Raw genomic sequence first — 22445 nt, 5'->3', positions numbered from 1 at the left:
AAACCTTAAATTCCTGTTAGCTCTTCCTGAATGTTGAGATTTGAAGGCAACAACAATAAGAGACAATTACAATCTTGATGAAACAACTCTTGATGAAATTTATGGAATGCTCAAGACTCATGAACTTGAGATGGAACAAAGAAGTAAGAGGAAAGGAGGAAAGTCAAGGACAGTTGCTCTTAAGGCTGAAGAAGAATCCCCAAGGCAGCTACCTCAAGGAAAGACAAGGGTAAAGCTCTGTTCACAAAGTCTGATACTGAGTCATCAAGTTCTGAAAGTGATGATGACTCAGATTCTGAAAGCTTGCCTGAGACTGATGCTGATGAGGAGATGATGAAGCTGTGTGCTCTTATGGTGAAAGGGATCACAAAGATTGCATACAGGAAGTTCAGGAAGGGAAAGAAGTTTTCCAGAAAAGGCATAAGTTCTGATAAGAAGAATTTCAGAAGATCTGAAGGCAGAGGAGGAAAGTCTGATAGAGGAGATTATACCAATGTCAAATGCTATAACTGTGGTGAGAAAGGCCACATATCTCCTGATTGCAAGAAGGTAAAGGGTGACAAAGGCAAGGCTCTTGTCACAAAGCAGAAAAGCTGGACAGACATCTCAGACTCTGAAAGTGAGGAGAACTATGCGTTGATGGCAAATGCTGATAAAGAAAGTGCTGAGAGTACTTCTGAAGCTGCTGAAACAAAGGTACCTCAAACTACTTATGCTTTTCATACTGATGATATTAATGAGTTCAGAAGATATCTTAAAACCATGTGTGTTAGTTATAGAGATCAAACTTTAACATGTGAAAGATTAACTTTGGAAAATCTTGCTTTTAAGAAAAGAAATGATTTCTTAGAAAAAGAGTTAGTTATGTTCCATCAAACTCAGAAGGATAGAGATGATGCTTTTTATGTTAGGGATGAAGTGCTAAAAATGAATGAATCTCTAAAAACTGAGTTAGAAAAGGAAAGAGAGATAATCAGGACTTGGACTAACTCTGGCAGAACAACTCAAAATTTGCTAAGTAGTGAAAATCGGAAAGAGGGCTTAGGTTATGGAGATGATAAGAATGATAAAGGAACTGTAGAAATTAAACCTGTTGTTAAGCAAAAGCCAAAGTTAAAACCTGTTAAGTTTGTAACTGTAAAGTCTGATAATGATAAATCAGAAGTTAGAGAGGGATTAACTTCTGACAAACTAAAACAGGAAAAGACAGCTGAAGTAAACATAGGCTTAATGACTAAGAAGCAGCTTAAGCATAAGCTGAAAGATGTTAAGAATGCAAACAAGGTAAAATCACCTAGGAAAAATAGGAATGGAAAGGAAGGTGTGAATAAAAGCAATGATTATAAACCTGTTCCTGATGTTCCTAGAAAAATATGTCATAACTGTGGAAGTTCTAACCATCTGGCTTCTTTTTGCAGGAAGAATAAGAACATTAACTCCTTACCTTCAAAATCAGGAGTTAAGAGTCAGTCTGTTAGATATAAACCACAGAATCCTTGTTTTCATTGTGGTAGTTTATGGCATTCCATTTATACTTGTAAGGAATATCATAGTTTGTACTATGATTATTATCGATTAAAACCTTCTTTGAAGAAAGTTTCCATTGTTCCTTCTAGTGTAAATTCTGATTCAAAGTCTGATAGTGTAAGTTCTGATAAGAAAAATGTTAACATAAACTCTGATACTAAATCCGCTGCAAATGTTAACAAACTTGATAAGGCCAAAGGATCCAAACAAGTCTGGGTCCTTAAAACTAATCATTAGTGGTCTTTGTGATTGCAGGCAACAGCAAAAATATTCTAGTTCTGGACAGTGGATGTTCAGGACATATGACTGGAAATAAAGCCCTGCTATCAGACTTTGTGGAGAAAGCTGGCCCAAGTGTTTCTTATGGAGATGGCAACATTGGAAAAATATTGGGATATGGCAATATCAATCTTGGGAATGTCATCATTAAAGAAGTAGCTCTGGTCTCAGGACTTAAACACAATCTGCTGAGTATAAGTCAAATCTGTGACAGAGGTTATCATGTTAATTTCTTTGAAGAACACTGTGAAGTTGTGAGTAAATCTAAAGGCAGAGTTGTTCTGAAAGGATACAGGCGTGGTAACATTTATGAAGCTAAGCTTTCAACAAGTACTGATGGTTCTGTAATCTGTCTGATAAGTAGAGCATCAATTGAAGAAAGCTGGAATTGGCACAAGAAACTCTCTCATTTAAATTTCAACAATATAAATGAGCTGGTCAAGAAAGATCTTGTGAGAGGACTGCCAAAGTTAGTATTTGCTCCTGATGGCCTTTGTGATTCTTGTCAGAAGGCCAAACAAAGAAAATCTTCATTTAAGAGCAAGACTGAATCATCAATTCTTGAGCCTTATCATCTATTACCTGTTGATCTATTTGGTCCAGTGAATGTCATGTCTATTGCAAAGAAGAAATATGCGTTGGTCATAGTGGATGAGTTCACCAGATACACATGGGTGTATTTCTTGCACACAAAAAGTGAAACTGCATATATCTTGATTGATCATGTCAAATATCTGGATAAATTGGTCAAAGATTCTGTGAAATCCATAAGGAGTTATAATGGCACTGAGTTCAAGAATTTGATAATGGAAGAGTTCTGCAAAAACCATGGAATTAAGCAGGAATTTTCTGCTCCTGGAACTCCACAGCAAAATGGAGTTGTTGAAAGGAAGAATAGAACTCTCATTGAAGCTGCACGTACAATGCTTGAAGAAGCAAAGCTTCCAACCTATTTCTGGGCTGAAGCTGTGCAGACTGCTTGTTTTACTCAAAATGCAACACTAATTAACAAGCAAGGAAAAACACCATATGAGATGGTGAAGAAGAAGAAGCCAAATCTGAAGTACTTTCATGTATTTGGATGCAAGTGTTTTGTTCTCAAGACTCATCCTGAACAGCTATCCAAGTTTGATCTAAAAGCTGATGAAGGAATCTTTATTGGATATCCACTTTCCACAAAAGCCTTCAGAGTCTATAATTTGAGAACAAAAGTGGTCATGGAATCTATCAATGTCTCTTTTGATGACAAGAAGATTACTGGTCTTGAAGATTTTATTGACCATGATCAGCTGAGATTTGAAAATGAAGACTCATATTCTGATACTGAAAATCCTGACAGTCTAAATCCTGATACTGTAAACTCTGATGGATTAAACTCCGATGTTATTGAAACTGTGGTGACTACGCCAAAGGAAGATACACCTATGCAGGGGGAGCATACTCAAGATCTTACCACATCTCAAGAAACATCAGAACATACATCTGGCTCTTCAAGTTCTGATTCGTCAAGTTCTGATAGTGCTGAAAATCTAAATTCTGAAGAATCCAACTCAGATAGCATAGTTTCAGGGGGAGCATCAAAAAATGAAAATGAAGATAGCATGGATCATGGGGGAGCATCCAGTTTTAGAGAAAACCTTCCATCTGCAAGGAAGTGGACAAAATCGTATACATGATAAGTTGCATTTCGGAGGAGGAATCATCAAGAATAAGCCTTGGCATGTGTTCACCATTGCGAGAGGAAAAGAACGGGCAGATTACGGCGAAGAAACGGAGAAAACCTGGAATTTTTCCAGTAGGGTCCTGCGCGCCCGCGTAGCAATGCTGAGCGGCCGCGCAGCAGCCTTGCGCGTCCGCGCAGAAATGCTGAGCGGCTGCGCAGGGTTGGGGAAAAAGATATATTATTTTAGACTTCTACTTCTGTTTGGCTTCCAACTTCTATGTAATCTGAGTTTTATGGGACTATTATATAAGTAGATTTGAGACGTTTTTCACAGAGTATTAAGAGGAGATTATGTTTTAGATTGTGTTTTGCAAGAAGCGAAGGAGATAAGGAAGAAGACCGATTTAGCACACCGCAACAAAGAGGAAGCATATATTCTTGTGATTCTTGTTTTGTTGTAACGTTGGATGCTAGTTTTCTTGCTTTGACTTATTTACTCTTGTGACGTACTCTGTTTTAATATAATTAGTTTAGTTATTATTTTCTTGTGTTGTTTATCATGATTTCATATGAACCCATGATGGCGATAAGTTCTATTATGGGCTAATCGTGATCATGGGGTTGCAACGGATTTATTATGAAATTCTTTAGTTAATTGTTTAATACTTTAGTGTGTGATGATTGCATGATATCTAGTATTGGTTGTGCGTATTCGTCTTATGTGCGTCGTGAACATATAAGATAGGGTGTTAATCTCTTGTGAAGCGACGGTGGATCTTGAGATTTAGAACTTGCCATGCTAGCATAGGTTCATGTACGTTGTGCATGATTAGTGGGTAACTCTAACAATTTTATTTGCCTTATGTAATCAAAAGGAATAACTTGTGCTTAAATCGTTGTGTTGTCAATTTCTGTAGACATATAGGAACTCAACATAATTGATGACTATTCAACTTCTATCTTAATTGTGGATGTTTGGTAGAATGGTATTAGTACAATGAAAGTTGGCTTTTATCAGTTCGTGTTATTCGATTAATATCATCACTGTCACATGCTAAAGGTAATAACAATGGCTATAGAAGGAAGTAATAATGAAGTTGTGATCTCATGAGTGTTTTATTATTGATAAATTGAAGTGTTAGTTAAGTGGTTAATTAAGTAGTTAATTATAGTTAATATTTAATCAACAATTTTAAGTGTTATCTTAACATTGAGAAGTAATCATACATTGGTGAGTGAGTTAAATTAGACAATAAATTAGTCTGAGTCTCTGAGGCAACGAACTAGAAAGTATTCTATATTACTTGCGAACGCGTATACTTGCGTGAATATTAGTGCGTGATTTCGCCCTAACAAGTTTTTGGCGCCGCTGCCGGGGACTCGGCGTATTTATTTAGTTTATGTACTTACCATCATTGGTCATTAGGACTCAGTGATTAGGATGTAGTAGTTAATTACTCTTTTCAGTTGTGTTTCAGGTACTTTAGCAAGCGTTTATGCAAACTCGTTCTCGTGCTCGCAAGAGGACCTTAGATACAGCTGAGGAGAAAGACGAAGTTCTTGATACTCCGGAGAAGTTAGATTTTGAGGATTCGGATTCAGGAACTGAGCAGAAAGAACCAGTAAACATGGGAGATTGTATTGTTCAAGCTGATCCAGCTCTTATGGATTTTTCTCGGCCTAAAATTGATGACATTCAGTCAAGCATCCTTCATCCGGCTATTCAAGCTAACACCTTTGAAATCAAGTCGGGCACTATTCAGATGGTGCAGAATTCTGTTTCTTTTGGAGGAGCGGCAACTGAAGACCCCAACATGCACATAAGGAATTTTGTCGAGATCTGCAGCACTTTTAAGTATAATGGCGTGACTGATGAGGCTATCAAGTTGAGGCTTTTCCCATTCTCACTGAGGGATAAGGCTAAAGACTGGTTACATTCTGAACCAGCTGGGTCCATCACTACGTGGCAAGATCTTGCGCAAAAGTTTCTGGTGAAGTTTTATCCAATGGCAAAGACTGCTGCTATGAGGAGTGCTCTTACTCAGTTTGCGCAACAACCTACAGAATCTATGTGCGAGGCTTGGGAACGCTACAAGGAAATGTTGAGAAAATGTCCACATCATGGAATGCCGGATTGGATGGTAATCACTGGTTTTTATAATGGTTTGGGGGCCCAATCTCGGCCCATGCTCGATGCAGCAGCTGGAGGCGCCTTATGGGCTAAAAGCTATACTGAGGCGTACAATCTTATTGAGACGATGGCTGCAAATGAGCATCAAAACCCAACTCAGAGGATGACGTCAGGCAAGGTAGCAGGTATTCTGGAAGTTGATGCAGCCACCGCTATTGCAGCCCAGCTCCAAGCGCTATCAATGAAGGTTGATTCTTTGGCTACGTATGGAGTTAATCAAATAGCTATGGTTTGTGAGCTTTGTGCAGGTTCTCATGCTACGGATCAGTGTTCTCTTGTCAACGAATCTGTTCAGTACGTGAATAATTATCAGCGACAACAGCAGCCTGTGCCAGCGACTTATCATCCTAATAACAGAAATCATCCAAATTTCAGCTGGGGAAATAATCAGAATGCTATTCAGCCACCATATCAGCAAGGAGTGAGTAAACAGTTTAACCCACCTGGATTCCAGCAACCACAACAATATACTACAAGGCAATCATATCCTCAACAGGGAAGTGCAGCTGCACCTACTAGTGCTGATTTTGAGGAACTTAAGCTGTTGTGCAAGAGTCAGGCGGTTTCTATCAAGACCTTGGAAAATCAAATCGGTCAATTAGCCAATGCAGTGCTCAATCGTCAACCTGGCACTCTTCCCAGTGACACGGAAGTACCAGGCAGGAAGGAAGCTAAAGAGCAAGTCAAGGCTATTACCTTAAGGTCTGGAAAAGTAGTTGATGCTGAAAAGGCAAAAGAAGTCGAAGCTGAAGTTAGAGATGAAGAATCTAAGTAAAGGGAGAAAGCGGCGGAACCAAGGAAGACTACTGTTGAACACACTCTGCCTGAGGCTAATACAATGGAGAAACAACTCTATCCTCCACCACCTTTTCCTAAGAGATTGCAGCAACAAAAGCTGGATAGACAGTTCGGGAAGTTTCTGGAGGTGTTCAAGAAACTTCACATCAATATACCTTTCACTGAGGCTCTGGAACAAATGCCTAGTTATGCGAAGTTTATGAAGACTATTCTTTCAAGGAAGGTGAAACTGGATGACCTTGAAACCGTTGCTCTCACGGAAGAATGCAGCGCGGTTCTGCAACAAAAGTTATCACCAAAACTGAAAGATCCAGGAAGCTTCACCATTCCTTACACCATTGGCAATCTAACTTTTGACAAGTGCCTTTGTGATTTGGGAGCAAGCATTAATCTGATGCCGTTGTCGATCTTTAAAAAACTGGATCTGCCTGATCCAAAACCCACATACATGTCGCTACAATTGGCGGACCGTTCCATTACTTACCCAAGGGGCATAGTTGAGGATGTGCTCGTCAAGGTGGATAAGCTCTTCTTTCCTGCTGATTTTGTTATTCTGGATTTTGAGGAAGATAAGAAGATTCCCATAATCTTGGGGAGGCCTTTCTTGGCTACTGGCTGTACCTTGATAGATGTGCAAAAAGGGGAACTTACTATGCGGGTTCAAGATCAGGATGTGACCTTCAACGTATTCAAGGCAATGAAATTCCCTACAGAAGATGAGGAGTGCTTAAAAGTGGATGTGATTGATTCTGCGGTTACTTCGGAACTCGATCACATGCTAATGTCTGATGCATTGGAAAAGGCCTTAGTGGGGGATTTTGACAGCGATGATGAAGATAGCAACGAGCAATTACAATATCTGAACGCTTCTCCATGGAAGCGAAAGCTCGACATACCATTTGAATCTCTTGGTACTTCTGACCTTAAGAATGCTGAAGGGAAGCTCAAACCATCAATAGAGGAAGCACCTACCTTGGAGCTCAAACCATTACCTGAACACTTGAGGTATGCTTTTTTAGGTGATTCATCTACGTTACCTGTTATTATTTCAGCTGACCTTTCAGGTAGTGAGGAAGACAAGCTCTTAAGGATTTTGAGAGAATTCAAATCGGCTATAGGATGGACCATAGCAGACATCAAGGGGATAAGTCCTTCATATTGTATGCATAAAATTCTGTTAGAGGAAGGTAGTAAGCCAACTGTGGAACAGCAGTGAAGACTGAACCCGATCATGAAGGAGGTGGTGAAGAAAGAAATTCTGAAATGGCTAGATGCAGGCATCATTTATCCTATTTCTGACAGCTCGTGGGTGAGCCCCGTGCAATGTGTACCTAAGAAAGGAGGTATCACTGTGGTCGCAAATGAAAAGAATGAGCTCATCCCTACTCGAACAGTTACAGGATGGCGAGTATGCATGGATTATAGAAAATTAAACAAAGCCACAAGGAAGGATCACTTCCCTCTCCCATTCATTGATCAAATGCTTGACAGATTGGCGGGACATGAGTATTTTTGTCTTCTGGATGGGTATTCCGGGTATAATCAGATTTGTATTGCACCAGAGGATCAGGAAAAGACTACCTTCACTTGTCCATTTGGCACATTTGCTTTTCGTAGAGTTTCGTTTGGGTTATGTGGCGCCCCGGCCACCTTTCAGAGATGTATGATGGCTATATTCTCTGACATGATTGGAAATAATGTCGAAGTGTTCATGGATGACTTCTCCGTCTTTGGACACTCATATGATGAATATTTGAATAATCTGCGCGCCGTACTCAAAAGATGCGTTGAAACTAATTTGGTGCTTAATGGGAGAAATGTCATTTTATGGTGCGTGAAGGCATTATCCTTGGGCATAAGGTCTCTAGCAAAGGTCTGGAGGTGGACAAGGCCAAGGTGGGAGTCATTGAAAATCTTCCCCCACCTAATTCGGTGAAAGGAATCCGTAGTTTTCTCGGTCATGCGGGTTTTTATCGGCGATTCATCAAGGACTTTTCAAAGATATCTAAGCCGTTGTGCAATTTACTTGAGAAAGATGTGCCTTTCAAATTTGATGATGAATGTTTGGCAGCATTCGAAACTCTCAAGGAGAGTCTGATCACGGCACCAGTTATTACAGCACCAGATTGGACAGAACCGTTTGAGATGATGTGTGATGCGAGTGACTATGCGGTAGGTGCAGTTCTGGGACAGCGCAAGAAAAATCTCTTCCATGTGGTCTACTATGCGAGTAAGACTTTAAATGGGGCCCAATTGAACTACACCACTACTGAGAAGGAGCTTTTGGCTATAGCCTTTGGCTTTAAGAAATTTCGATCTTATCTGCTTGGTACGAAAGTGACAGTATTCACTGATCATGCAGCTATTCGCTATCTGGTTTCTAAGAAGGATTCGAAGCCGAGACTCATTCGTTGGGTGCTTTTACTTCAAGAATTTGAGTTAGAGATCAAAGATAGAAAAGGTACCGAGAATCAAGTAGCTGACCATCTCTCTAGGTTGGAGAATCCCGATTCTACTTCACAAGATAGGACGTTAATCAATGAATCTTTTCCGGATGAGCAGTTGTTTGCAATTCAGGAGGAAGAACCATGGTTTGCAGATATTGTAAACTATCTTGTCAGCAATATAATGCCGCTTAATTTGACATCCGCTCAAAAGAAGAAGTTTCTGCATGAGGTGAAGTGGTATATGTGGGATGAACCATATTTGTTTAGACAGGGAGCTGATCAGATCATCAGGAGATGTATCCCGTTCTGTGAGACGGAGGGGATATTACGAGACTGCCATTCCATGGTTTATGGTGGACACTATGGAGGTGAGAAGACGGCAGCTCGTATTCTGCAAGCAGGTTTTTTCTGGCCTACTTTGTTCAAGGATGCTCATCAGTTTGTTTTAAGGTGTGATCGTTGCCAAAGAGTGGGAAATTTGTCAAGGAAGGATGAGATGCCATTAAATGTGATGCTTGAAGTCGAGGTCTTTGATGTATGGGGAATAGATTTCATGGGGCCTTTTATCTCATCTTGCAATAATCAGTACATCTTGCTGGCAGTCGATTATGTCTCAAAATGGGTCGAAGTTAAAGCTTTACCGACAAATGATGCAAAGGTAGTACTAAATTTTCTTCATAAGCAAATTTTCACAAGGTTTGGAACGCCTCGGGTAATCATAAGTGATGAAGGATCGCATTTTTGCAACCGTAAGTTCACTTCTATGATGCAGCGTTATAATGTGAATCATCGAGTAGCTACTGCCTATCATCCGCAAACAAATGGTCAAGCGGAAGTGTCTAACAGAGAGATAAAGCGCATTCTAGAGAAGGTTGTTTGTCCGTCAAGGAAGGATTGGTCTTTAAAGCTCGATGAAGCTGTTTGGGCTTACAGAACAGCATACAAAACTCCACTTGGGATGTCACCGTTTCAGTTGGTGTACGGTAAGGGATGTCATCTACCGGCGGAGCTTGAGCATAAGGCCTACTGGGCATTGAAGAAATTGAACCTGGATTTAGATGCAGCTGGTAAGAAAAGAATGCTTCAGCTTAATGAACTTGATGAATTTCGACTTCAAGCGTACGAGAATAACAAAATATATAAGGAAAAGGTGAAGAGGTGGCACGATAGGAAGCTACATCCTAAGTTATTTATGCCAGGGCAACAAGTTCTGTTATTCAACTCTCGGCTCCGACTTTTTCCTGGGAAGTTGAAATCAAGGTGGTCTGGATCTTTTATTGTCAAAACTGTGTTTCCACATGGAGCGGTGGAAATTTTTGAGAATGATTCGGACCAAGCATTCAAGGTTAACGGTCAGCGGTTGAAGCACTACTATGGGGACATGGCAAACCGAGAGGTGGTTAGTGCCATGTTGTTGACTACGTGAGAAAGGTACGGAACGTCAAGCTAATGACGAAAAAGAAGCGCTGCGTGGGAGGCAACCCATGAATTATTGTTACAGGAACCCTTAGAAGTTAATAACCTATCCAAAAACACAAAAAAATCATAAAACAGGGGCTGAAAAAAAAATTCCAGAGACCCTCTGCGCGCCCGCGCAGCTATGTTGAGCGGTCGCGTAGCTTGCTGCGCGCCCGCGCAGAAATGCTGAGCGGCCGCGTAGGGGTCGAGTTCCAGAAAATTTTTTACAGTTCAGAAAAAAAAAAAAAACAAAAACACAAACACAAAAACCCATTACAGCCCATAAACCCACGAATTCTTTTCCCATTACCCCATGATTTTATCCCTCAACCCCACTCCTAATCTAATTTAACCTACTCCACACCCTATATATACATACACCTATCCTACATATCTCCCACAACTTCCTACACTTCAACCCTCTCATAAACATCAAAAATCAGTTCTTACACACTTTTATTCACAAATCAATGGCACCCAAGAGAGCACGCACTATTGACAGCAGCAGCACAGTTCCTACTGCTGATTCATCAAGGGGTACTGCTGCAAGGCCTCGGTTAACTGACAGAGCTGCGGAGGAGGAGTACACTAGGCTGTTGGGGAAGCCGATTCTGAAGGAGAGGGGTTTTTACCATCAGGGAGGGATGGTGAGTTGTTGCCCATGATTGCAGAGAAGGGGTGGATAGCTTTTTGTGAGTCACCCGAAGCAGTACCGATGAGTGTTGTTCGCGAGTTCTACGCGAACGCGAAGGCTGAAAAGAATGGGTTTTCTGTAGTTCGTGGGCTGACGGTTGATTATCATCCTGCGGCGATTCGCCGTGTGATTGGACAACGAGAGAGGAAGCCCGAGGAGGAGAACTGGAATGAAAAGACTGCTGAGGACTTTGACTTGGATTTGATTTGTGCGACTCTCTGTCGACCGGGCACAGTTTGGAATCGCAGTCCAGCCAATAATGAGTATCGTCACTTTTCGGCGATCGCCATGAACAGGTATGCCCGTGCATGGAATGCATTTATATGTGCTAATATTTTGCCTTCTTCACATGCACACGAGGTCACAGTTGAGAGAGCACAGTTGTTGTGGGGAATTCTGAATGAGGAATACTATGTGGACCTTGGTGAGTTTATCTACCAAGGAATTCTGAAGTTTTTGAGGGGAGCAAAGCATATGAACATCCCTTATGCATCCACGGTTACGAAGCTATGCCAAGCAGTAGGAGTGAACTGGCCGGCTCATGAGCAGTTGCAGTTGCCAGCAGCTCCGATAGATTCTGGCACTCTGAATGGGATGCAGGAGTGGACCGGTGGTGAGCCTGAGGAGCATGGGCTGGGTTATCGTCTTCCAGGAGGGCGTCCAGCATGAGGTGCTACTATGGTCAGGCCAGGGCGTGGTGAGGCTAGTTCTTCGAGAGCTCAGGAGGGTGCTGGGATGGGTGATGCCCAGTATAGGAGGATTTCACGACGGATGGATGCCATGTATGAGACGCAGAGCAGGTTTGCTCAGGAGCTCACCCTTGCGTTAGGGACTGCTTTTCGAGGCCTTGGAGCTGATATCCAGTGGCCAGTTTTTGGTGAGGACTCTGCATACCCGCCGCCTGATACTCCACCCACTGAGGGTGATGATGATGATGACTCCGAGTAGGTATACCCTGTGTTCCTTTCTACTACCTTCATTGGGGACAGTGAAGATTTTAAGTTTGGGGGTGGTAGTTAAGGAATATTTTGTGTGTGTCATATAGCTGCATATTCATGATAGTTAGTTCATATAGTTGCATAATTTTTTCCATATAGTTTTTTTTTATATAGCTTTATTTGTTTGTCATATCATATAGCTCATGCATATACCATGATCCCTTTTGCAATGATTTATCGACTGAATTGTGATATTGATGCGAGTGTAGTGATAGCATTAAAGTGATATTAAGTTGTGTAGGTTGATATGCATGCTAGAAGCACTTGTATTGTCACTAAGTCTTAGAGAATGCTTAAGGACTAGATTGTTGTTATGATCTGATTATTTTCGAGGATAATCTATTTATTATGCTTAGAATTTGATAATAGGTTCTTAGTGGTAAAGGCATGAAAAAGAAAAAAAATGGAGTAAAAATGGAATTTGTTGCTATTTGTGGCTAGGCGTCAAATGGCTAGTAGCCGGCTCGCATGTTATGCGAGTAGTCTAGGGTTGAGCAAGATGGAGCGAAACGCACTTGCTCAGAAAAAAAAAAAAATTGCATAATTGATCAAGAGTGGGTTCTTTGGTATTCGAGTTATTAAGTTCTTAGGGGACTTTGTGCCTAGTGACCTAAGGCTTTTAGAGTCTGGGATCCGCTAACCTAACGCTCGTTACATGGATACCATTGTATAAGTCTTTTGTGGACCTCACTCATTGCACGGTCAAATAAGCATTTTGAGTTGTAAATAAAAAGCACGATTCCGTAGTAAGCTCCAAAGTTCTTGTAGTGTTGTATATCACTTTGTGCCTAGAATTTTTATTCTTTGTATAATCGTAGGATTTCCTTGAGGATAGTCTAGTCATAGTAATTGGTCTAGTTCCAAAGCATATCTGTTAAGCATTTGCACACACCACGTTTCTGGCGGTATGTCCGTTTGCATGAGTTTCTTGATCTTTAGTGTCTAACTGCATTCGTTGAGACGTGACAATTTGGTTGGTTAATTGTAGTAAGGGGGATCGTTGCATTTTCATATAGATTGCATTCATGCATATTTTTATTTGTTTTTGAGTCTGTGACGCTTGAGGACAAGCATCGATTTAAGTTTGGGGGTGTGATAAGTGGCATTTTATACCACTTAGAACGTCTTAAAATGGCTTAAATTGGTGTCTGGAAATCAAGTATTTTGTGTATTTGATGCGTTTTTCTAGTGTTTATGCATTTCAGGGTATTAGTTGCATTTCGGAGGAGGAATCATCAAGAATAAGCCTTGGCATGTGTTCACCATTGCGAGAGGAAAAGAACGGGCAGATTACGGCGAAGAAACAGAGCAAACCTGGAATTTTTCCAGTAGGGTCCTGCGCGCCCGCGCAGCAATGCTGAGCGGCCGCGCAGCAGCCTTGCGCGCCCGCGCAGAAATGCTGAGCGGCCGCGCAGGGTCGGGGAAAAAGATATATTATTTTAGACTTCTACTTCTGTTTGGCTTCCAACTTCTATGTAATCTGAGTTTTATGGGACTATTATATAAGTAGATTTGAGACGTTTTTCACAGAGTATTAAGAGGAGATTACGTTTTAGATTGTGTTTTGCAAGAAGCGAAGGAGATAAGGAAGAAGACCGATTTAGCACACCGCAACAAAGAGGAAGCATATATTCTTGTGATTCTTGTTTTGTTGTAACGTTGGATGCTAGTTTTCTTGCTTTGACTTATTTACTCTTGTGACGTACTCTGTTTTAATATAATTAGTTTAGTTATTATTTTCTTGTGTTGTTTATCATGATTTCATATGAACCCATGATGGCGATAAGTTCTATTATGGGCTAATCGTGATCATGGGGTTGCAACGGATTTATTATGAAATTCTTTAGTTAATTGTTTAATACTTTAGTGTGTGATGATTGCATGATATCTAGTATTGGTTGTGCGTATTCGTCTTATGTGCGTCGCGAACATATAAGATAGGGTGTTAATCTCTTGTGAAGCGACGGTGGATCTTGAGATTTAGAACTTGCCATGCTAGCATAGGTTCATGTACGTTGTGCATGATTAGTGGGTAACTCTAACAGTTTTATTTGCCTTATGTAATCAAAAGGAATAACTTGTGCTTAAATCGTTGTGTTGTCAATTTCTGTAGACATATAGGAACTCAACATAATTGATGACTATTCAACTTCTATCTTAATTGTGGATGTTTGGTAGAATGGTATTAGTACAATGAAAGTTGGCTTTTATCAGTTCGTGTTATTCGATTAATATCATCACTGTCACATGCTAAAGGTAATAACAATGGCTATAGAAGGAAGTAATAATGAAGTTGTGATCTCATGAGTGTTTTATTATTGATAAATTGAAGTGTTAGTTAAGTGGTTAATTAAGTAGTTAATTATAGTTAATATTTAATCAATAATTTTAAGTGTTATCTTAACATTGAGAAGTAATCATACATTGGTGAGTGAGTTAAATTAGACAATAAATTAGTCTGAGTCTCTGAGGGAACGAACTAGAAAGTATTCTATATTACTTGCGAACGCGTATACTTGCGTGAATATTAGTGCGTGATTTCGCCCTAACAATACACCTGATTTGATAATTCGAAATCCTGATGCAGGTGTCAGAATTAGAACAGGTACTTCAAACGAACGTCTTTACAATTCTTTTCTCTCTCAGACTGAGCCAAAGAAAGTGAAAGAAGCTCTTCAAGATGCTGATTGGGTGCAAGCAATGCAGGAAGAGTTAAATGAATTTGAAAGAAACAAAGTCTGGACCCTAGTGCCAAGACCAAAGAATAGATCTGTTGTTGGTACAAAGTGGGTATTCAGAAACAAAACTGACAGTGATGACATAATTACAAGGAATAAGGCAAGGCTGGTTGCAAAAGGATATTCTCAACAGGAGGGAATTGATTATGATGAAACATTTGCACCAGTTGCTAGGTTAGAAGCCATAAGGATATTTTTGGCTTATGCTGCTCACAAAAAGTTTACTGTCTTTCAAATGGATGTGAAAAGTGCTTTTCTCAATGGAGAATTAGAGGAGGAAGTATATGTTGAACAACCTCCAGGCTTTGTAGATTCCAAACATCCAGATTATGTCTACAGGCTTGATAAAGCACTTTATGGACTTAAGCAAGCTCCTAGAGCATGGTATGAGACTTTAGCTCAGTTTCTTCTGGAAAGTGGATTCAACAGAGGAACAATAGACAAAACACTGTTCTACCTCAATCATGGAAAGGACTTACTTCTGGTCTAGATTTATGTTGATGATATCATTTTTGGGTCTACAAATGACAGACTTTGCAAGAAGTTTGCCAAACTGATGCAGTCAAGGTATCAGATGAGTATGATGGGGGAACTTAGCTATTTTCTAAGCCTTCAAATCAAGCAGAATGAAGAAGGCACTTTTATTTGTCAAACTAAGTACACCAGAAACTTGCTGAAGAAATTTGGAATGCAAGATTGTTCAAGTGCATCCACTCCCATGGCCACTGCAACAAAACTGGATAAGGATACTGGTAAATCAGTAGATGTTACTGATTACAGAGGTATGATTGGATCTCTACTCTATCTAACTGCTAGTAGACCTGATATCACGTATGCTACCTGTCTTTGTGCAAGCTTTCAAGCAGATCCAAGAGAACCTCACTTAACAGCTGTGAAAAGAATTTTCAAGTATCTTAAAGGAACAGCTGATCTGGGATTGTGGTATCCTAGAGAATCAGATTTTAAACTAATAGGTTACTCAGATGCTGATTTTGCAGGTTGCAAAATTGACAGGAAAAGCACAAGTGGAAGCTGCCAATTTCTTGGAGGCAGATTGGTTTCTTGGTTCAGCAAGAAATAAAAGTCAATTTCCACATCAACTGCAGAAGCAGAGTACATTGTTGCAGGAAGCTGTTGTGCACAGATTCTTTGGATGAAGAATCAGTTACTGGATTATGGGTTAACATATTTCAAAATCCCTATTTACTGTGATAATCAAAGTGTTATTGCTATGACAGGTAATCCAGTTCAACACTCTATGACAAAGCACATCAGCATCAGGTACCACTTCATAAGGGAACATGTGGATGAAGGTACAGTGGAATTGCACTTTGTTCCAACAGATCAACAACTAGCAGATATCTTCACAAAAGCATTATGTGAAGCCACTTTTACAAGATTGGTAAATGAACTTGGAATGGTTTCAGGTTCTTTCTCTAAATCTGCTTAGTTTTGTTCTGTTATATCAGACTTTATGATCAGTATTTACAGAATTTAATCTCTTTGTGTATTCTGTGCTTAATTGACAAATGTGTTTAAGTACTGATTGTTGTATGATATATATTTCTAAACTCTGATAAGTGATATGTCTGTTTAAGTAACTATTCAATCCTATGAGGATAACTGTGCTAGATGCTGACCTAGTAGTCTTCAATAAACAAAGGATCCCATGTAAGAAGTAATTATTTCTGTGGAAATCTATTGACACAAGAAAATTCTGATAATTGAGCTTAGTTGAGTTTACTTTGTCTATCTTATTACTAAGTCACAAATTAGAATAATGCTACTCATCTGTTAAGTTCTATACTAGTAAATCTGCTGAATGCATTAAGTGCTGATAAACCTCACTTATCAAAAGAAAAAGCAAAAGGATCAAAGAATAAATTCAGGTACTCCTTTGAGATCTAGAGTAAAAATGTGGAAGGGACGACCCAAGTGCATTGCTGGTATTAAGTAATATACATCAGAAAAGCAAATAATTATTTTTATTGGTGACTTTTCACACTCTATGATTACTGGAGAAATACTCTGATAATAGCGTAAATTCTGATAAGCAGTCGTGACTTACTTACACTGAGAAGCCACTGTAAAATGGAATTTCAAAAGATGCATAAAAAAAGCACAAAACAGTTGAGGTGGACTCGTGCATGAACTCATTCAAAAGTAAACTTCAGAATAATGACAGATTTTTAGTAAAGTTCTCAGTTATGCCTTATTTCTAAGATGTACTGAAGTGAATCAGACCTTACTCTTTGTCTGATATTTTGCTTAATGCACACACTTACACTCCATATGAATGATGAAAATTTATGTGGCGTTCAATGATGTTTTAGATGAACAGTTTATGTGTCAGATTGCATAAATTTTGAGGACAAGTTCTGATGAAAGTTCTGATAAATAAGTTCTGAAGAATTGAAATCAGAATTTGTGTGAAGAATCACAGAGATAGGCATTCATTTTTCGAGTTCAGAAATCATGTTCTGATGACTGTTAAGTTCTGATATAAGTCTAAGTGTTGATATTAAATTATGATCCTCTATTTGACTTATGTGTGGTTAAAAGCTGAAACAGTCTTATTTTAAATCAGAATATGTACGGGTGAGATATTATCAGTCAATACAATTAGGGTTAGTAGAACACGTACATGCACAATAATATTTACTTGTTACTTGTGCGCATTAAACCTTGTTTTACACTTCCAATGACTGTTTTTCTTCTTCCCAGTCTAGGGAGACGAGGTAGAATTATTTCTACGAGTATCATCCCAATATCACAACATTCATGCTTAGAAAAAAAGTGTCCATTGGGCCGAAATATGCCTACTATTTTGGGAGATGGGCCTAAAAATTACTGAACATGGATATAGTCCAAAATTTTATTACTACTTACTGTATCTCATGTGTTGGTGGTCTGGTAATATTTGAAATAGTCTCTCGTCAAGATCTTATGTACTCCACATTCATTATGTCAGACATCTTAAAGGAGTCATCTTGATAAACAGAGATATAAAATCAATGTGATTAAAGGAAGTAATTAAAATTCACAATGTTCTAGTAGAAAAATGCAAGTCAACGTTTTGATGAACAACAGAAAAAAGAATACAATGTTATCAATTCATAAATACATTCCTCACTTGGAGTGATGCATGCACTTTCTATTTGGTTAATTATATTACTGCAACATCAACCGTTTACAATTTCAAGAATCACGAGCCAACAGAAAATATTAATTAATGGGCATTGTATTCCTGTTTTAGACAATTTAGAATACAAAGAAATCGAAATCAAGGTAAATACAGTCAAGTACATCCCACTCCATCAATTTTCTGGTCTAAACATTACAGGTTAAGATTAATTTTCTAAAATCAAGTCAACTCACTCCTATGAAAATTGATAAGCACACTGAATATATTGATAAAATATCAAGATCCAGAATTTGCATAAACAGATTAGTCCCGAATTGCTCACTATTTGTCCTACCGTACAAAATATCTGAATCTTGAGACTGTGCAGGATAATTATCCAAAACGACGACAAACGTATATCATAATATATGATGTCACTATAAAAGACCATGTATTCAAAGTTTCGAACTATAAATCCAAATTTTACACATAACGCGCTATTATGCAGACTTTATAGTTTACATGAATCAATTGAAACGAAAATATATATCTACTGGCCAACTTTCGAAGGTCGAACGAAGTTGCCAAAACGTCTACAATTGATCTTCAATGATGAGCCACTTCTGGAACCATTGCTACACATGCCCTGGTTCCCTGACCTGTACTAATGTACCCTCCATGAATTTTCCAGGCTCATAACCTACCAAGTCCCACACTGGTCCTGAAAGATCGACACCCAGGGGCGTAGCCAGCACTTCGTACCACACAAACAACCATGTGGACTCTTGTTCGAATATTAACATAAGATCCTGGAAAAGATATTCCTCTAACATATCGAGGTTCTCGAGGTTTTAGAGTGACCTGTTGCTTAACGCCCCCCTTTCTCCAATTCACATGGGATGCTCTCTATGTGTGTCAAAAATTCAACGCCCCTGATTATACTCCCACGAACCCCTAAAACACATCTTGACCCTAACACCATTCAAGTCCTCAGGGTGTTTCATACGTCTGCCTACATTTGTCCAACTCTTGTCCCCTTAATGTAGGATCACTTGCCTCTTGCATGCTACCATTGCTACCGACATTTTTCTTTTTTCATTTGTCCCCCCTACTTTTCTTTCGTTTCTTGCCAATTCAAAAGTCTTCTATCCATACATCTTATAACATACCATCTTTGCTTATCAACAACTCCAAGTTTTTTCAACTTGCACCAAGAAATATTTTTTCTCTATACTGTAACAGAGCAGTTGATAATCAAGAATTAGCCAAAATGGAAAGTGTGATTACTCGTGATGAAGCTCTTCACCTCAAGGAAACTGAGCTTCGGTTGGGATTACCGGGGAGCGATGAATCGTTGGAGAACGAAACTATCTCTAGCTCAAGAAACAACAAGAGAGCTGTGCCTGATTCAGTTGAGGATAGAGAATCTGTTTCTAATGCCAAACATGAAACTGCACCTCCTGCCAAGTAAGTCATTCGTCATGTTTACGTGTTTATCTAGAAATTAAAATCTTTGTTTTTGGATTTCAAATGACACTGAAACTCGTTGAATAGCCTAAGATCAACCTTACTCGGACACCTTAAGGTTTTAGAGGAACTGGTTACATAGAGAAACTAACAAGGGTGCGTAAAATTACAGGGCACAAGTAATTGGATGGCCACCAATCAGATCCTACCGGAAGAATTGCTTCCAATCAAAAAAGGTTGAGAAAGATACAGGAAGTTATGTGAAAGTAAGCATGGATGGTGCACCTTATTTAAGAAAAGTTGATTTGAAAGTTTACAATTGCTACCCGGAGCTCCTCGAGGCTTTAGAAAACATGTTCAAACTCACCATAGGTAAGAAGATTTATATAATTCTTCTCCTGATAAACTATTTATTTTGCATCCCCCCTATGATTCGATGAAAAAACAACTTTGGTGATAGGTGAGTACTCTGAGAGGGAAGGCTACAAAGGATCTGAATACGCGCCTACTTATGAAGACAAAGACGGTGACTGGATGCTGGTTGGCGACGTTCCATGGGAGTAAGTTCTCTCATCTTCCCTATGTACCCATTTAAAAAACACACACGCGCGCGCACACACGCCAATACCCTTCTTTTCTGCAATGTCCGCAAGTTTGTCTGACAAGTTAATAATACGTTGCAGCATGTTTATGTCATCCTGCAAAAGACTAAGGATAATGAAAGGATCAGAAGCCAGAGGATTGGGACATAGTGCCTAAATGAACTTGCAAACCACGACATAATACATATTACGTTATAGCAGAAACGGGGATTAGGATCTCTTTTGTGGAGACAATATCTTCCAGCTTGGGTTCTCGAAGAACATCGATATATTTTTCATTAATTTGTTTGTAGACTAGTTTATCTATGGGTTGCAAAGTAGAATTATTACATTATCTCGTCTGAGGCTGTGACAGAAAGACTGCTTGTGTGGTTTTAAAGTTTTATAATATTTTGTTTGTAATAATCTGATCAGACCAGAACTGTATACATGCTTCTGCAGCAACTGTATAAAGAACATATACTGAAGTTCTGGTCATGTATCACAGAAACGATAATACATACTATAGATTTTTATTTTTTTCATACCAAGTTGGGTAAACAAATTAACATTTTATTCGTATGCTGCTTGATGTACAAGAAATGCAATTTTACTTTGCGTTACAAAGTCTTATATTTACAGCTGCTGTATCCAGATACTTGACCGGATTGTATGAGTGACTACATACTCAAGTTAAGTAATGGTTTAAACAAAAGTTTCACATTAGGCTTTGATGGATTAGCTTGATTCAAAAACCAGTGTTTTACCGGGCAGTTTTCAGAATAGATTTTTGACAGTTTGCCGCATATCAGACACTTAAACCAGTACATTTGAAAAAATTACAACAAAGGAGCATCAGCATGGATGTATTAAGTTCAATATGCATCAAAACTAAGATGAAACAACATAGCTTTAACCTCATCGCCTACCCTTAGTGTTAAATGGTTCTACCTAAACTTCCAAAAATGTTACAGTAGGTCATATCTTCAGATCACTGATCTGCTGCATTGTCAAGAAACCGGTTACTCTAGAACCTCAAGTGTTAGTAACATTCCCCATCACTTGAGAGCCCATTAATGGGTCGAAGAGTGGATCATGGATCGAACTTGAGTTCTCTGTCAGCCTGAGCTATGATACCATGCTCAACCTGAGCTCTGATACCATCTCAAAGAACCAGTTACTCTAAAACTTTAAGGTGTTAGAGAACGACCATTTCCAGAACTTGAGTTCCCTGTCAGCCTGAGCTCTGATACCATGCTCAGTCTGAGCTCTGATACCATGTCAAGAAATCAGTTACTCTAAAACTTTAAGGTGTTAGAGAACGACCCTTTCAAGAATCTTATATTCTAACATGCATCACCACAACTTGCCTAAAATCTCTTTTTTCTGTAGTGGTAAACAATTTTTCGACATCTGGCTTATTCTTCTGATCAAGTAGAACTGGAAACATATATGATACAGATCTGGTCTTCGAGATCAGAGGCAGATATATTTGCTACTCAAAACCAATCCTCAAGTTAAATAACATCCTCAAGGTAATCCAATGCACCTCCATAATCAAGGAGTTTAAACTACAAACATAATGCCTAATCATTAAAATTGCAAATTATTTATAAAATGATGAAGTCCTATCAAAAATGTCAAAGCAAAACAACTAATGATTAAGATCTAGATGGTCACATGGAACAGGATGTAATTTCCATGAAAGTTAGTTTGTACAGCACAACATGTTCCCTCCAAAATTTGAAGAGAGACAAAAATAAAAATCACAGCTGAGTTGTTATTATGTGGGCTTCCAGGACAGGGCATCCAGATACTGGCAATAATAAAATGTTGGCTAGTTGGTTGGCATGAAGCTTCTTGGAACAAAACTCACAACCAAGAGAATCTTTTTGGTCAGTGAACAAATTTAGTGTGTAGATTTTTTGTGCTCTGAATTTTTTTAAAATGAATATTCATCTGCTAAAGGATGATCATTTGGGACCCTTTGCAAGAACTTGAATGTACATTAGAGTAATTATCAACCCAATAAGGGATCGATGACACCAATGAGATTCGGGAATGAGAACAAGCAGTATGAAAATGAGAGATTAATGAGAATGATAATGAAATGGTATTCCAAAGGGTAAGGAGACTATGATTTTATCATTATATAATGGTAATAAGATTCTCATTCTCAACCATCAAATTATAATCCAAACACCATAAAGTTAAATTACATTGAGTTTGATGCTTGTAAATATGTATTCATCTAACTTAAGTGAGTATAAAAGATTTTTTATCTTTAATAAAATAAGGATACATCTGTAATTGCAGACTTTAATTATTAAGTTATTAAATTTCTTATTAAAATACTATGTACTCATTTAACTTAAACTACACAAATAATCGGAACATAAAGTATCTACTATCTAATATATTTCTATTTATTATGCATGTATGCATAACTAAAATCAGATAATGATCAAGCCAGGTCCATC

General features: G+C 38.9%; 1 protein-coding gene and 1 non-coding gene across 2 annotated transcripts; one reads left to right on the top strand and one right to left on the bottom strand.

The window, feature by feature from the left end:
- Nucleotides 1–5490: 5490 nt before the first annotated feature.
- Nucleotides 5491–5597, bottom strand: LOC141662717 (small nucleolar RNA R71). Its single transcript, XR_012550816.1, has one exon. It is a non-coding gene; the product is annotated as a small nucleolar RNA R71 (small nucleolar RNA).
- A 13235-nt stretch (nucleotides 5598–18832) lies between these two features.
- On the top strand, nucleotides 18833–20510 carry LOC141659292 (auxin-responsive protein IAA4-like). Its single transcript, XM_074466096.1, has 4 exons — nucleotides 18833–19384; nucleotides 19557–19756; nucleotides 19845–19944; nucleotides 20068–20510. The coding sequence occupies exons 1-4, from the start codon at nucleotides 18981–18983 to the stop codon at nucleotides 20141–20143; spliced, it is 780 nt and encodes a 259-aa protein (XP_074322197.1). The 5' UTR covers nucleotides 18833–18980; the 3' UTR covers nucleotides 20144–20510.
- The last annotated feature ends 1935 nt before the right edge of the window (nucleotides 20511–22445 follow it).

This window comes from Apium graveolens, chromosome 5 (genome assembly GCF_009905375.1).
Source record: "Apium graveolens cultivar Ventura chromosome 5, ASM990537v1, whole genome shotgun sequence".
Taxonomy (NCBI): Eukaryota; Viridiplantae; Streptophyta; class Magnoliopsida; order Apiales; family Apiaceae; genus Apium; species Apium graveolens.
The sequence above is the reverse complement of the archived record's forward strand: the minus strand, read 5'-3'. Positions and strand labels throughout refer to the sequence as shown.

Bases quoted from the DNA above. Each gene is read 5' to 3' on its own strand.
- LOC141659292 (XM_074466096.1), top strand. From the start codon at position 18,981: ATGCTACCATTGCTACCGACATTTTTCTTTTTTCATTTGTCCCCCCTA. The intron at 19,385-19,556 runs GTAAGTCATTCG...GTAAAATTACAG, and splicing joins GAAACTGCACCTCCTGCCAA to GGCACAAGTAATTGGATGGC. The intron at 19,945-20,067 runs GTAAGTTCTCTC...AATACGTTGCAG, and splicing joins GTTGGCGACGTTCCATGGGA to CATGTTTATGTCATCCTGCA.